General features: G+C 45.5%; 1 protein-coding gene across 1 annotated transcript in view; it reads right to left on the bottom strand.

Annotated features, from left to right (window-relative positions):
• SHCBP1L (SHC binding and spindle associated 1 like) overlaps nt 1–13203 on the bottom strand; it is a 54200-nt gene that overhangs the window by 3306 nt on the left and 37691 nt on the right. The window contains exons 8-9 of the mRNA XM_083359089.1: nt 12777–12933; nt 11406–11653 (exon numbers count right to left, since the gene is read on the bottom strand). Coding sequence (XP_083215215.1) covers nt 11406–11653; nt 12777–12933 — 405 coding nt within the window. The remainder of the gene's footprint in view (nt 1–11405; nt 11654–12776; nt 12934–13203) is intronic.

Genomic DNA, 13203 nt, shown 5'->3' with positions numbered 1-13203 from the left:
TTATCTTTCCTTATATATTTAGTTCACCAAATATCTTTTTGAGCTGGCTGAATCATACTGGAATCATCTTGTCATAATTATAAGCCGCAATGGCTTAAGTTCTCCCAATGCAATACGCAAGAATAACTCCTTTTCTATTACCTTTAATGCCCTTTAAGGTTTAAACCCAGGTGATGAAAATCAGTAGCACTTTCCAATCATGATGGGGTACATAATCCCTAATTTTTAGTTTTCAGGTTGCTTAAAAAGCAAATAAAACTTCCAACACCCTCCCCCCAAGTGTCTTATCTGCTGTCACGTGTGCTGTGATTACAGCTACTTTGATTTTTGCCTCTACTTTTTTCTCCACAAAAATTAAATACTCCCATGGTCATCTGACCACAGTTGGGGCACTTGGAAACCAGCTCACATTTTTGATTACTTGCAGCATCATGCAGTTACAGTGAGGGAAAAAATTATTTGATCCCCTGCTGATTTTGTACATTTACCCACTGACAGAGAAATGATCAATCTATAATTTTAATGGTAGGTTTATTTTAACAGAGACAGAATAACAACAAAAAATTCACAAAAACACATTTCAAAAGTTATAAATTGATTTGCATTTTAATGAGTGAAATAAGTATTTGACCCCTTCACAAAACATGCCTTAGTACTTGGTGGCAAAATCCTTGTTGATAGTCATAGAGGTCAGATGTTTCTTGTAGTTGGCCACCAGGTTTGCATGCATCTTAAGAGGGATTTTGTCTCACTCCTCTTTGCAGATCCTCTCCAAGTCATTAAGGTTTCGAGGCTGATGTTTGGCAGCTCGAACCTTCAGCTCCCTCCAGATTTTTTTTTAAATATATTATTACATTTGATTAGTGCTTAATAAACATTGTGTTGTCTGGGTTAATTTGTTTGCTTCATAATACAAGTTACATTCTTAGTCTCTACCCTTTTTTTCCAACCACTGATAAAATAAATTCCATGTTTGAAAATATTCTGTATCTCCAGATTTTCTATGGGATTAAGGTCTGGAGACTGGCTAGGCCACTACAGGACCTTAATGTGCTTCTTCTTGAGCCACTCCTTTGTTGCCTTGGCCTTGTTTTGTTGCCTTGGCCTTGTTTTGGGTCATTGCCATGCTGAAATATCCATTTTCAATGCCTGGCTGAGGGAAGGAGATTCTCACCCGATTTGACGGTACATGGCCCCATCCATCGTCCCTTTGATGCAGTGAAGTTGTCCTGTCCCCTTAGCAGAAAAACACTCCCAAAGCATGTTTCCACCTCCATGTTTCACAGTTCTTGGGGTCATAGGCAGCATTCCTCCTAACATGGTGAACTGAGTTGATGCCAAAGAGCTCGATTTTGGTCTTTTCTGACCATAACATTTTCACCCAGTTCTCTGAATCATTCAGATGTTCATTGGCAAACTTCAGACAGGCCCATATATGTGCTTCCTTGAGCAGGGGGACCTTGCGGGTGCTACAGGATTACAGGATTTCACGGCGTAGCATGTTACCAATTGTTTTCTTGGTGGCTATGGTCCCAACCGCCTTGAGATCATTGACAAGATACTCCCGTACAATTCTGGGCTGATTCCTCACCATTCTCATGATCACTGAAACTCCACGAGGTGAGATCTTGCATGAAGCCCCAGACCAAGGGCGATTGGCAGATATTTGGTATTTCTTCCATTTCCGAATAATCACACCAATTGTTGTCACCTTCTCACCAAGTGGCTTGGCGATAGTCTTGTAGCCCATTCCAGCCTTGTGTAGGTCTACAATCTTGTCCCTGACATCCTTGGACAGCTCTTTGGTCTTGGCCATGGTGGAGAGTTTGGAATCTGATTGATTGCTTCTGTGGACAGGTGTCTTTTATACAGGTAACAAAGTGAGATTAGGATCACTCCCTTTAAGAGAGTGCTCCTAATCTCAGCTCAGTACCTGTATAAAAGATACCTGGGAGCCAGAAATCTTGCTGATCGATAGGGGATCAAATACTGATTTCACTCATTAAAATGCAAATCAATTTATAACTTTTTTTAAATGTGTTTTTCTGGATTTTGTTGTTATTCTGTCTCTGTCTCTGTTAAAATAAACCTACCACTAAAAATATAGACTGTTCATTTCTTTGTCAGTGGGCAAATGTACAAAACCAGTAGGGGATCAAATAGTTTTCCCCTCACTATATATGATATGATTTGGAAAACATGGCCACCGGGGAAGCTGGATTCACTTAACAATCATGAATTTATTTAATTTCTGCAGTAAAATTGTTGTAAAATCCAACTTGACTTACAATTGGAGTGACTTATGACAGACATTTCTGTCTCAATAGTGTTTATAAGTCAAGGACTACCTATAATCTTTAAATATTTAGACTGAAAATGTTTTCCAATTTCCTCTTCTTGGAACCACAGTCAATAACAAATCTACAGTAAGGGTTTCCTTGAAGCATCTACTGTTTCTACTGCATCAAGAACCAATGACTCTCACCTCTCTTAACAGGAGTGGATGAAATATAACTGCTAAATATCTTTTTAATAATCATTTCCAAGATACAAAAATCTTTAAAAATGACATAAAATGTAATTTCACTGTGCTGGGGTGTTGGCAAAATTTTTATAAAGGGAGAATTTCCACTATTTGATTTTTTGCAGAAATGCCACACAGCCATTCTCCAAATTACAGCACAAACTTTACCTTGAATAAATTGACTTAGCTTTCCTCTAGGCTCTAAATGCTTTGCCCAAAAGTATGAATTCAATCACCCCTGAAATAATTAATTTTACTGCCTATTGTTCAAATGTATTTATTGGCAATATTGTGGATAAATGTCTTTTTAAAAAGGGATAAAAAATATGTTGCAGCCTAGAGGAAAAGGAACCCAAAGATACAGAAAAACAAGGGAAAAATGTTTAGTTCATAGCCTTTAAAAGCCTAAAGGCTATACCTATAGTTTTTGCTCCCTTTTGTGGATTACTGCCTTGTCACGGCAAAGGGGCTTGCGTAACTCAATGAAGCTATGAGCTATGCCGTGCAGAACCACCCAAGACAGACAGGTCATAGCAAGAGTTCTGACAAAATGTGATCCACTGGAGAAGGAAATGGCAACCGACTCCACTATCTTTGCCATGAAAACCCCATGGACAGTACCAAAAGGCAAAAAGATATGACGATGGAAGATGAGCCTCTCAGGTCAGAAGGTATGCTACTGGGGAAGAGCAGAGGGCTAGTACTAGTAGCGCCAGAAAGAATGAAGTGACTGGGCCAAAGCCGAAAGGACGCTCAGCTGTGGATGTGTCTGGTGGTGAAAGGAAAGTCCGATGCTGTAAAGATTTTTTCTCCATAGGAACCTGGAATGTAAGATCCATGAATCAAAGCAAGCGGGACGTGGTTAAACAAAAGATGACAAGACTGAACATCGACATCTTAGGAATCAGGAATGGGTGAATTTAATTCAGATGACCATCAGGTATACTACTGCGGGCAAGAATCCCTCAGAAGAAATGGAGTAGCCTTCATAGTCAATAAAAGAGTAGGAAAAGCAATACTGGGATACAATCCCCCAGATGACAGAATGATCTCAGTGTGAATCCAAGGCAAACCGTATATGCCCCAAACACTGGTGCTGAAGAGGATGAAACTGACCAGTTCTATGAAGCCCGACAGCACCTTATAGAACTAACACCAAAAAAAAAAGATGTCCTTATCATCATGGGGGATTGGAATGCTAAAGTAGGAAGCCAAAAGATAACTGGAATAACAGGCAAGTTTGGCCTTGGAGTACAAAATGAAGCAGGGCACAGGCTGATAGAATTTTGTCAAGAGAATATGATGGTATTAGCAAACACTTTTTTCCAATGACCCAAAAGACGGCTCTACACATGGACATCTCTAGACGGTCAACACAGAAATCAGATTGACTATGTGCTCTGCAGCCGAAGACGGAGAAGCTCTATACTGTCAGTAAAAACAAGACCAGGAGCTGACTGTGGCTCAGATCATGAGCTTCTTGTTGCAAAATTTAGGTTTAAATTGAAGAAAGTAGGGAAAAGCACTAGGCCACTCCGATATGAACTAAATCATATCCCTGATGAATACACAGTAGAGGTGACAAAAAGATTTAAGGAATTATTTATTTATTTATTTAGTTACATTTATATACCGCCCTTTCCCTGAGGACTCAGGGCGGTTTACAGGGAATTAAAAAATCCAACATACAAAAGTTAAAACCAAATTAAAAAAATATTAAATTGACCCTGTACACATTAAAAACCCCAATTAAAAATTTCTCCTCAGCCTGGGCCCGAGAGCTCAAAGAGCCAGGTCTTCAGGCCCCGGCAGAATGATCGGAGGTCGGGGGCAGTTCTCAGCTCCACCGGCAGCTGGTTCCAGAGGGCAGGCGCTCCCACTGAGAAGGCCCTATCCCTGGGTGTCACCCGCCGGCAATCTCTCACCGGCGGAACCCTGAGCAGACCCTCCCTGTGGGAGCGCACTGGGCGAAGGGCGTTTGATGCCGGCAGCAGGTGTTCCCTCAAATAACCCGGACCCAGGCCATGTAGGGCTTTATAGGTAATAACCAGCACCTTGAATTTCACCCGGAGGGCAACCGGAAGCCAATGCAGCTTGCGGAGTAGAGGTGTTACATGGGAGTATCGGGAAACCCCCATTACAACTCACGCGGCCGCATTCTGCACCAGTTGAAGCCTCCGAGTGGTCTTCAAGGGCAGCCCCATGTAGAGAGCGTTACAGTAGTCCAAACGGGAGGTCACAAGCGCATGAGTAACTGTGCGTAGGGCGTCTCGGTCCAGATAGGGACGCAACTGGCACACCAGGCGAACCTGTGCAAAAGCCCCCCTGGTCACGGCTCCTATATGGTCTTCAAAATTGAGCCGTGAATCCAGGAGGACGCCCAGGTTGCGAGCCCTATCAATGGGGGGTAACACCTTACCCCCCATCATTAAGGATGGAATAACTTGGTTAACCCGAGATACCGATATTCACAGCCACTCAGTCTTGGCGGGATTGAGACGAAGCCTGTTTCTCCCCATCCAGACCTGAACCGCCTCCAGGCACCGGGACATCACGGAGAGGGCATCACTGGGTTGGTTCGGGGTGGAAAGAAAAAGTTGGGTATCATCAGCGTACTGGTGATACCCCACCCCAAAACCACGAATGATCTCGCCCAGCGGCTTCATATAGATGTTGAACAGGAGGTGCGAGAGAACCGACCCCTGAGGAACTCCACAAATGAGAGACCTCGGGGCGGATCTCTGCCCTCCTGTCAACACCGACTGCGAGCGGCCCTGGAGGTAGGAGAACCACCGTAAAACGGTGCCTCCCACTCCCAGCCCCCTGAGACGCCGCAGCAAGATACCATGGTCGATGGTATCGAACGCCACTGAGAGATCTAATAGGACCAGGACAGAGGAACAACCCCTGTCCCTAGCCCTCCAGAGATCATTCACCAGCGCGACCAATGCCGTCTCCGTGCTGTGTCCGGGCCTGAAGCCCGATTGGTACGGGTCCAGATAATCAGTTTCCTCCAGGAACAGAGGGAGCTGGTGCGCCACCACACTCTCAACAACCTTTGCCAGAAAGCGAAGGTTGGAGACTGGACGATAGTTGTTTAAAACAGCCGGGTCCAAAGCAGGCTTCTTGAGAAGGGGTCTCACCACCGCCTCCTTCAAGGCGGCAGGAAAGACACCCTCCTTCAAGGAAGCAGTTATTACTGCATGGAACCAGCCTCGTGTTCCCTCCCGAGCCGCATAAGCTAGCCAGGAGGGGCACGGATCCAACAAACAGGTGGTGGTGCTCAGTCTCCCCATGATCCTGTCCACATCATCAGGGGAAACAGGGTCGAACTCAGTCCAGATAACGTGCTCAAGACCGCCTGATTCCTCCACCTCAGACTCTGCCCAGTCAGAGTCCAAGCCGGTCCGGATCCAAGCGATTTTGTCCGCCAGATGATGACTAAACTCCTCGGCTCATCCCTGCAAGGGATCCTCTCTCACCTCCTGGTTGAGGAGGGAGCGAGTCACCCTAAACAGGGCGGCCGGGCGATTATCTGCGGACGCGATAAGGGCGGCAAAGTAGTTAGACTTCGCCGTCCTTATCGCCGCAAGATAAGACCTTATAAAGTTTCTTAACTGCAATCGGTCGGATTCGGATCGGCTGGATCTCCAACCGCTCTCTAGACCTCGTCTCCGGCGCTTCATCTCCCGGAGCTCCACAGAGAACCATGGGGCCCAGCGGGATCTGCGACGGGTCAGAGGTCGCATGGGTACAACGCAGTCGAGTGCCCTTGTGGCAGCCATTTCCCAGGCCTCCACCAGAGCATCGACTGGGCTGTGGGTAAGGGTGATAGGTATAGGCCCAAGGGCCCTCTGGAACCGATCCAGGTCCATTAGGCGCCTGTGGCGGAACCACCTGGTCGGTTCCGCCGCCCAGCAGCGGGGGGTGGCATGACGGAAAACCAGCCTCAGGAGGTGATGATCTGACCATGACAGAGGGGTGATGGACGGGGAACCCCCTCCCAGATCATCCAACCACTGTCCAGACAGGAACACCAGGTCGAGAGTATGATCCCCCTCATGAGTCGGGCCCTCAATAACCTGGGTCAGGCCCATGGCTGTCATGGAGGCCATGAACTCCCGAGCTAACTCCGACGACCCTCCCAGTGATGGCAGGTTGAAGTCACCCAGGACTATAAGCCTGGGGAACTCCACCGCCAACCCTGAGAGGGTGTCGAGCAGCTCAGGCAGGGCTGTTGCCACACAGCTGGGCGCCAGGTATGCAAGCAACAAGCCCAACTGAACCCGAGGACCACATCTCAAGAGGAGGGATTCACTCCCGGCCATCTGGACAATGGTGGCCTCCCAGGGACACAAAGTCTCCCGAATAACCACTGCCACCCCGCCACCCCTGCCCTGAGCCCGTGGCTGGTGCAGCACCCGGAAACCTGGCGGGCATAACTCGGAGAGAGGCACCCCTCCCTCTGAGCCCAGCCAAGTCTCCGTGATGCACGCTAGATCCGCACATTCCTCCTCGATCAGATCACGGATGAGGGGAGCTTTGTTAACTACGGATCTAGCGTTAAAATAGACCAACCTGAGCTCAGGGGCCTGATCACCCTCATCCCCAGGTAAGAGGGTGCTAACCGGAGGGTCGGAGCGTGCCACCGCTCGGAGATAGCGGGGGCGCAATCCCAGATGTTGATATGGCCCTCCGCGCAAACACCTGCTGCCATACCCTATCGCCGTGGGGATTCGATGCCCCACCCCCACATTCCCAGCGCCAGCAGCCACCTCCCCCGACCCCGTCCCGTCGGGACCTCTAACAGGTCCAGACTGAGTGCCGGTTACAGGTTCCCTCCCTACCCCCCCTCCCTCTCCCTCCCTAACCTCTTAAAATAACCGGCTAATAATCTTATCAGGGGCCTCTTAGCACGTCTTAACTCGAGGCCCCTATCTAAGCCCAACCACCTCTCGGAGTCCCAAAGCTTGGGCCCGTCATTAAGGGGAGTATGGAAACAGGCGACAGGTTGCGCCCATGAGGCAGGAACTGCCCTAAGGGCATACAAGTCCGCTTCGGAATAACGATAGACCATATTGCGCTCGAATAGTCTCTTAGGGCCGATGTTGCAAATATGTCCAGAGGATCGCTCGTTGATGGTACATAGATGGAGAAAGAAGAAGTCCAGTGGACATATCTCTCAATCTGCAAGGCCATCTCAGCTCTCATCTGAGATGGAAATCCAAGGGACAACCTCAGCCGTCCTCTCACTCCAGCTGAGGAGTCTAACTGGAGAAGAGAGAGAAAAGGGGGATCCTGAGCCAGGCCCACCCCAACTGGTCTCTCACAACAGTGAGGTGGTCGCTGACCAGTCCAAAACCGTCCTCCCACCACGGTTCGGTCCCGTCCACATTGGACTATCAATAGGGAGATCTTAATTCCCATCAGGTACGGAGCTAGCCATAATGCCTGCCTGTCAACAAAGAAAGTAAAGGACAGGCAGGCCAGGCCTCTGTCGATCCTCACACCGCCAACCAGCGCCGCCAGTCTGAGGGGGAAGAGCAGAAACATTCTCTCCCCAATGCCCGTCCGCCAGTCGAAACCATCTTCCAACGGCGGAGAGAGGTGATCCCAGCAGCTATATTGAGTCAGGGAATTCGATAGCATGTCCACCGAGGCCGATGACCAGGCCCACAGTCTGCAACCACCATCCGGGAGGAGAAGGAGGCTCCGCACCGCAAAAAAACGGTGCCAGCCAGCAGATGGTCATAGAAGGATCTCCGTCCGGTGGGATCATCGCCGCTGCCCCTCCGACAAGAAGAGGGTATCCACGGCGAGCAGGCAGAGGAGGGAAGGCAGGCAAGGCGTCCCGGGCTTAACGGCGCTGTAGCAGTGCTCGGCGCCATAACGGAGCTCAGCAGGTCGGCAGGGAATTCTCAGCGCTGCTCATTCAAATCAGCAGGCCGCTGGTTCGGGGGGGGGGCTCAGCGTCACAAAAAGCAGCACCCAGCAGCTGTTTCAAAAATCCCCAATCCCCAAAATCGCCTCGTCCCGCAAGCAGATGAAAAACAAGGCAGACGTCCCGGGCTTCACGGCGTGGCAGCGCTCAGCGCCATAATGGAGCTCAGCAAGTCGACAGGCAGTTCTCAGCACCGCTCGTTAGAATCAACAAGCCGCTATTTCGGAGGGGGGGCCTCAGCGCCACGAAGAGCAGCGCCCAGCAGCTGTTTTAAAAACCCCCGATTCCCAGAGTCGCCTCGGCCAGCAGCAGCATGAAGTCGCCTCGGCCAGCAGCAGATGAAGAAAGCAAGGCAGACGTCCCGGATTTCACGGCATAGCAGCGCTCGGCGCCATCATGGGGCCAGCAGGTCGGCAGGCGGCAGATGTCAAGCGCCGCTAGTTCGAAGGGGGGGGCTCAGCGCCGCAGAAAACAGCGCCCAGCAGTTGTTTTTAGATCCCCCACCCCCAGAATCGCCTCAACATACCGTGGGCTTCCCCGAGCTAAATCCTTTGGAGCCCTCAAAGAGCGCCCGAAGCTTAGGTTGCGGCCGTCGCCATCTTGGGCAGGAAAAAAAAATTAGATCTGATAGACACAGAGTGCCTGAAGAATTATGGACCCAATTGAATGCAGAATTCCAGAGAATAGCTAGAAGAGATAAGAATGCTTTCTTAAATGAACAGTGCAAAGAAATAGAAGAAAACAATAGAATAGGGACGACCAGAGATCTCTTCCCAGAAAATTGGAGATATGAAGGGAATGTTTAATGCAAAAATGGGCATGATAAAGGATCAAAATGGCAGGGACCTAATAGAGGCAGAAGAGATTAAGAGGTGGCAAAACTACACAGAAGAACTATACAAGAACGAGCTTGATGTCCCAGATAACCACGACTAGGTGGTCACTGACCCCGAACCAGACATCCTAGAATGTGAAGTGAAATGGACCTTAGGAAATCTGAGCAACAACAAAGCTAGTGGAGGTGACAGTATTCCAGCTGAGCTAATCATTATCTTAAAAGCCAATGCAGTAAAAGTGCTACACTCAATTTGCCAGCAAATTTGGAAAACTCAACAGTGGCCACAGGACTAGAAAAGGTCAGTTTACATTCCAGTTCCAAAGAAAGGCAATGCCAAAGAATGTTCAAACTATTGCACCATTGCACTAAAGTTATGCTTAAAATCCTATGTTAGACTCCGGCAGTACGTGGATCGAAAACTACCAGAGATACAGGAAGGAGGCAGAGGAAATAGAGATCAAATTGCCAACATACACTGGACATGGAGAAAGCTAGGAAGTTCCAGAAAAACATCTACTTCTGCTTCATTGACTATGCTAAAGCATTTGATTGTGTGGATCACAACAAATTGTGACAAGTTCTTAAAGAGATGGGAGTACCAGACCATCTTATTTGTCTCTTGAGAAACCTATATGCAGGTCAAGAAGCAACAGTGAGAACTGGACACGGAACCACTGATTGGTTCAAAATTGGGAAAGGAGTCCAGCAAGGCTGTATACTGTCTCCCTGCCTGTTTAACTTATATGCAGAGCACATCATGAGAAAGACAGGGCTACATCAATCAAAAGTTGGAATTAAGATTGCCCGAAGAAATATCAACAACCTAAGATATGCAGATGATACCACTCTAATGGCAGAAAGTGAAGAGGAACTAAAGAGCCTCTTGATGCAGGTGAAGAAGAGTGCAAAAGTGGGCTTGAAACTCAACATTAAGAAAACCAAGATCATGGCATCTGGCCCTCTCAATTCCTGGCAAATAGATGGGGAAGAAATGGAGGTAGTGACAGATTTTATTTTCCTGGGCTCCAAGTTCACCGCAGATGGGGACTGCAGCCAAGAAATTAAAAGACGCTTGCTTTTGGGGAGGAAAGCTATGGCAAATCTAGACAGCACACTAAAAAGCAGAGACATCACTCTGTCAACAAAAGTGTGTATAGTCAGGGCTATGGTCTTCCCAGTTGCAATGTATGGCAGTGAAAGTCGGACCATAAGAAAGGCTGAGCGCCAAAGAATTGAGGCCTTTGAACTATGGTGCTGGAGAAGACTCCTGAGAGTCTCTTGGACTGCAAGGCGATCAAACCGGTCAGTCCTGGAGGAGATCAACCCTGACTGCTCTTTAGAAGGCCAGATGCTGAAGTTGAAACTCAAATACTTTGGCCACTTAATGAGAAGGAAGGACTCACTGGAGAAGAGCCTAATGCTGGGAAAGATTGAGGACAATAGAAGAAGGGGACGACCGAGAATGAGGTGGCTGGATGGAGTCACTGGAGTCAATGAAGCAGTAGGCGTGAGCTTAAATGGACTCCAAAAGATGGTAGAGGCCAGGAAGGCCTGGAGGAACTTTGTCCATGGGTCAGACATGACTTTGCAACTAACAACATAGTTTTTGCTGCCATCTAGTGGTACGTAAAATATTTAATAATTAAGGATAAAGTGACGAGCTTATTGCATTAGGAAACTCCAAGGTCACTCAACAATCAACATTTACATTAAACCAAATCTAGAAAAGAAATACTAGTTAGGACTGCCTTTGGAACCTGTCTTACACCTCATTAGCTTCATGTTTTTGAAAGAATTTGAGGAGGGCCAAGATATTTAAAAATTTGTTTGGAAAATAATTGAAATCTCAGGGCTTACCAGACTGAGACTGCAAAAATGATGATTACTAAATGGCAGCAAATAAATTTTGTGTTGCCTCTTTCCCCCTTCTAATGTGCAGGTACTTTTTTTTAAATCCCATTTATATCCCGCCCTTCTCCGAAGACTCAGGGCGGCTTACAATCTAAAGCACAAATCAATGTGTTTAGCAATATTCAACCTAAGTAAATATTTTACATTCATGCATACGTGCTGCATCTTGAATGAACAGAAAAAGAAAATACCTGTGCTCCAGTAATTTCACTATTTGTAACCGTCAGTGAAGCCCCGACAAGTACACAAATACCAGTTCCTTCACACTTCAATATACAATTCTCCAAAACTGTGTGTCCAGATTCAACTACAATAATTCCATCAACAGTCCCTTGCTGAAGCAATGTAATATTCATGAATTTGACATTTTTAGCCCTAGATACTACAAAACTCTCATTAGCAGGTTCTGAAACTATCACAATTTCCTCTGGTTTTCCAACTCCTGAAGAAAAGGAGAAAATTATATTAAAAAGCAACTTAGTATTTTAATACCTCCAACAGTGAAAGCATAACTTTAATTCTATTTTATTGTTTTCAGAAATAGACATGTTTTACGGTTTTATAGTTTTTATAAGTAAGCTGCCTAGGGTTGCCTCGAGGCAAGTCTGGGTAGCAAAGAAACCTAATACATCAAATAGATTGATAGACCAATAGAGCGATAGATAGAAAGAATACTGTTTCTAAGTTTTTTAAGTTAACACCCTATTTCATAAATATCAAATATGATATATATGGTAGTGCTAAAGTGGTACAGTTAAAAAATTTTAATGCAATCCTATGAGAACATGTAGACATATGCAGTAGGCAATTCCTTGCCTGATTTAACAGTCCAGGGTGCACATATGCTGATCAAACATAATCAGGGACAATAGCCATGATACTTTATGCTCATTTCCCCCAACTTGAAAAAAGAGAAATTCTGCCTATAATTATTACATATTATTAAATATTAACATAAATTATTATTTTATCCCACTTGTTAAAAGTACATGCACACATAAAAACTACACCAAATCTTCTCTTTTTATCTTTTTCCTCAACAAACAAATTCAAGTTAGAGCAAACTGGCTTTTTCAAAGTATTAAAAAATGAAAATGGAAAAGCTTCTTCCAACTTTTCTTTCTTGGCTTCATTTATAAAAAATTCTTCCCTTCTAACACAAGCAATAGGAAAGAAAATGTTTAAGAGCAGCCAAATAATTAATTTAAATGCTCTCTTTTGGGAAGTTCTAACCTTTGAAAGTATTAGAACATTGTCAGACTCCAAGTGCTGGTATTGGGGAAGTTGAGGTTGAACTTGTAGGATCACAGAATAGTTCCCACAATGATTTTAGTTATCCAAATGATTCCAATATATTGTGTATATATGCAATTACTTTATTCATGCATTAAGAAGCTGTGATGGATTAAAATGAGAAATGTTTTCATATTTAAGTAAGTTTCTTAAAAATTTAAAAACCAAGGCAAATTGTTATATCCAACATTTTCTTTCACCTCAATAAAAATTTACAACATTCTTTCAATTTGGCAACTTTAAATGCAAAAAAGGAAAAAGCATACTACTGCCTTTAATAATAATATCTTCAGTTAACATGGACAAGTTTGCTGCTTTATATTCTCCAGGGAAAATAAGCACATTATCACCACTATAACAGCTGTCCAAAGCTATGTTTAGGTTCTCAATCTGTTGAACAACTGTATCAGAGGATAATTCTTTAGCCTAGACATATGAAAGAGAAAAAAGCATCAGTTTTATATATATATATATATATATATATATATATATATATATATATATATATATATTCCTTGATAAGATTAAAAATGTGAATCCCATAGCTCTAGTCATTGCCCGTGTTCTTATACCAGAGGTTCTAAATAGTTGTTTCTCTTCTTCCGTGTTCTACAATGCAGGGTGGTTGTGTGTTTGTGCAATCTTGATTTTGATACGAGGCGCTCTGTAAGTGCTTGCACTGTTTGCCTCTATATC

The sequence above is a fragment of the Vipera ursinii genome, assembly GCF_947247035.1.
Source record: "Vipera ursinii genome assembly, chromosome: 3".
NCBI lineage: Eukaryota > Metazoa > Chordata > Lepidosauria > Squamata > Viperidae > Vipera > Vipera ursinii.
Note: the sequence above shows the minus strand (reverse complement) of the source record. Positions and strands in the feature narration are given on the sequence as shown.